This window comes from Nerophis ophidion, linkage group LG11 (genome assembly GCF_033978795.1).
Source record: "Nerophis ophidion isolate RoL-2023_Sa linkage group LG11, RoL_Noph_v1.0, whole genome shotgun sequence".
Classification (NCBI taxonomy): Eukaryota; Metazoa; Chordata; class Actinopteri; order Syngnathiformes; family Syngnathidae; genus Nerophis; species Nerophis ophidion.
The window spans coordinates 27488098-27491371 of NC_084621.1; the positions used below are offsets into that span (position 1 = coordinate 27488098).

At 43.3% G+C, this 3274-nt stretch overlaps 1 protein-coding gene across 1 annotated transcript in view; it reads right to left on the reverse strand.

Annotated features, from left to right (window-relative positions):
- Positions 1 to 270: 270 nt before the first annotated feature.
- thsd7ab (thrombospondin, type I, domain containing 7Ab) overlaps positions 271 to 3274 on the reverse strand; it is a 351090-nt gene continuing 348086 nt past the window's right edge. Inside the window, exon 31 of the mRNA XM_061916619.1 lies at positions 271 to 542. Within this exon, the coding sequence (XP_061772603.1) occupies positions 452 to 542 (91 nt within the window). The 3' untranslated portion in view covers positions 271 to 451. The remainder of the gene's footprint in view (positions 543 to 3274) is intronic.

The window sequence follows — 3274 nt, forward strand, 5'->3', positions numbered from 1 at the left end:
CGAGGATTGAGGAGGAATTCTAAACCCCTTTATGGAGATTTCCCCCCCCCCACCCCCCCCACCCCCCTTCCTCATCCATCCCTCCTCATCCTTCTCTTCTTTCCCCGCGATGACTTTTGGCAAACGTCGGAAGCGTCCCAGCATCCTAAGCCTCCAGCGACTCAGCAGAAAAGTCTTTGTCTCCTGCTGGAAAAGACTTCTTGATTATGCGGGGGGAGGGGCGGGCGGGGGGGGGGGGGGGGGGCTAACAAAAAAAAAGGCATTCGGCAGAAGAGGGCAAAGGTCATGACTGACTTGCACAGTAAAAAAAAAGAGATGTTCTGGTGTTCTCTAAAATGATTTTCTTCTTCTCCCTTCGTGCTGCACAAGAAGAAAAAAAAAGACAGAAAAAAAACAAAAATAACCTCGTCCCCGCCGTGATAGGTGAAGCCACGCGTCCCCCTCAGCACGACTACATGTCCGTGTCCCCGTCGTAGGCCAGCGTCAAAGGTTTGAGGCGATTGTTTTGCTGCCTCTGTCTCTGAGGTCTCTTTGGCTTTTTGCTGCGTCAGTGAAGGACGACAGGAGAAAAAAATATTGTTATTATTTATCGTCTCAAGTCGCCCGCAACACTACAATACTGCGCCGGACACTACACTAGGTACACCATCACACCTTTTGTAGTACACTTTGTAAAAAAAACCCACAGTAACAGCATTTTTCCGAGTATAAGTCGCTCCGGAGTATAAGTCGCGTGCGCCGAAAATGCATAATAAAGAAGAAAAAAACATATATACGTCGCACTGGAGTATAAGTCGCATTTTTGGGGGAAATTTATTTGATAAAATCCAACACCAAGAATAGAAATTTGAAAGGCAATTTAAAATAAATAAAGAATAGTGAACAACAGGATGAATAAGTGTACCATATATGATGCATAAATAACCAACTGAGAAGGTGCCTGGTAGAGCTGCGCGGATAGGCAATTATATCATCCACAACCGCATCACCAAAGTCGTCATCCACCCGCCGTACACCCGAACCAACATTTTATCACAACCGCAACCGCCCGCCACCCGCCCGTTGAGATACATCAGAGATCGGCCACCTTTACCATTCAAAGAGCTATTTAGGACCCGTGTCACAAAGCGAAGAAGACAATAGGAGACACGAACATTCTCTAGAATGACTGCCGGCAGTCACCCGTTTAGTAATTATTAGGGCGTGCTATGAAGCCATTGGCTTTGTCGCCTTCTACAGCATGTATGATATGCTTGTCAGTCCGACAACATGTTATGTGTGGCTTCCGCAGACACACATACAAGATTGAAGGGCATACTCGGTGACACGGAGTACACTAATGGTTGTGATATAAACAATTTGAACACTTAGTAATATGCCCCACGCTGTGAAGCCACACCAAACAAGAATGACAAACACATTTCGGGAGAACATCCTCACAGTAACACAATATAAATGCAACACAACAAATACCCATAATCCTTTGCATCCGTGACACATCCTGAATATATTTTACACCCCCGCGCCCCCAACCACGCCCACCTTACAGACGCACGGGGGGGTGTAAAATATATTCAGGAAGTGTCACGGATGCAAAAGGATTATGGGTATTTGTTGTGTTGCGTTTAAGTTGTGTTACTGTGAGGATGTTCTCCCGAAATGTGTTTGTCATTCTTGTTTGGTGTGGCTTCACAGTGTGGCACATATTACTAAGTGTTAAAATTGTTTATATCACAACCATTAGTGTACTCTGTATTACCCAGTACGCCTTGCAGTCGTGTGCGTGTTGCTGCGGAAGCCACACACAACATATCGCTGGACTGGCAAGTAGATTGTGCATGCTGTAGAAGGTGTCAAAGGCCAAGGCTTCAGAGCACGCCCTATTAATTATTGACTGGGTGACTGCCGGCATATATTTTTTAAAATGTTTACGTCTCCTATTGTCTTCTTTGCTTTTTGACACGGGTCCTAAAGGGCTATTTGAATGGTAAAGTATACCGATCCCTGAACTATAAATATCAAATATTTCCGAATGGTTCAACCGCCACCCGCCCGAATCAAATTAAAATGTATTTTTTCATCATGTCACCCGCCCGACCTGCGGTTTATCCGCGGACTCCGCGGATGAGACCGCAAACCGCGCATCTCTTGTGCCTGGTATGTTAAGGTAACATATTATGGTAAGAGTCATTCAAATAACTATAACATATAGAACATGCTATACGTTTACCAAACAATCTGTCACTCCTAATGGATAAACCCGATGGAATCTTCTTCCTCGATGTCGCTTCTAAACAACTCTGCCAACTCCAAAGGTATGCGCCGCTTCCTCTTGTCGTTTCCTGCTGCATATTTCACTACGTCCATCTTGTAATCTGCAGTACATGATTTCCTTTTCAGTGACATTTTTGTACAGCCCTTCTCAGTTTTTATAAGTCGCCGCCAACGTTGAAATGATCCATTTTATTAGCTACGTCAGTAGTATATAGCAGTTAGCATTCCATGACCCACAATGCACTTCTGGCATGACCCTCCCCCGCCGAATTCTTATTGGCTGACGTGTGTGTGACGATTGCTGACATTTTCTCCGTCTCTTCCGCGAATGAGAAAAATAATATTATTTGATATTTAACAGTAATGTGTTAATAATTTCACACACAATCGCACACCCGCCCAAACTATGAAAAAAACTGCGGCTTATAGTCCGAAAAATACGGTAATAAATATACTGTTTTACCACGCAGTACTGTTAATGATGTCATTAGATCAGGCCTGGGCAATTATTTTGACTCGGAGGCCACATTTCGAGAAAAAAATGTGTCTGGGGGCCGGTATATCTATTTTTAGGAACACTAATACAAAACCTCACAATGTCTGACTGAATGCTAAAAACGTTATGACTGAACACCTTAAAAAAACTTGATAGAATTTGAACTTTTTCTATTTGGGGTAAAACACTGAATATTGACAATATATGAATGGCACAACACCCTTTCCGATCGACATATTTTACAATCGAGTGAAACGCGACAAAAATGCAACAAACAGTGAGATATGAACGCGAAGGGTACAAACTAAACCCACATACAATCTGATACATCAATGAGCTTTAGAACTTCCCACCCACACTGCTTGGTGCCTCGTCTGAGCTGCTGTAACGTAGATGACCATAGTAACTAATGAGATTACCATAGTAACTAATTAGATTACCATAGTAACTGGTATATCATCCAAAAGTGTGGATTCCAACCATTGAAATACTTTATACGGTCAT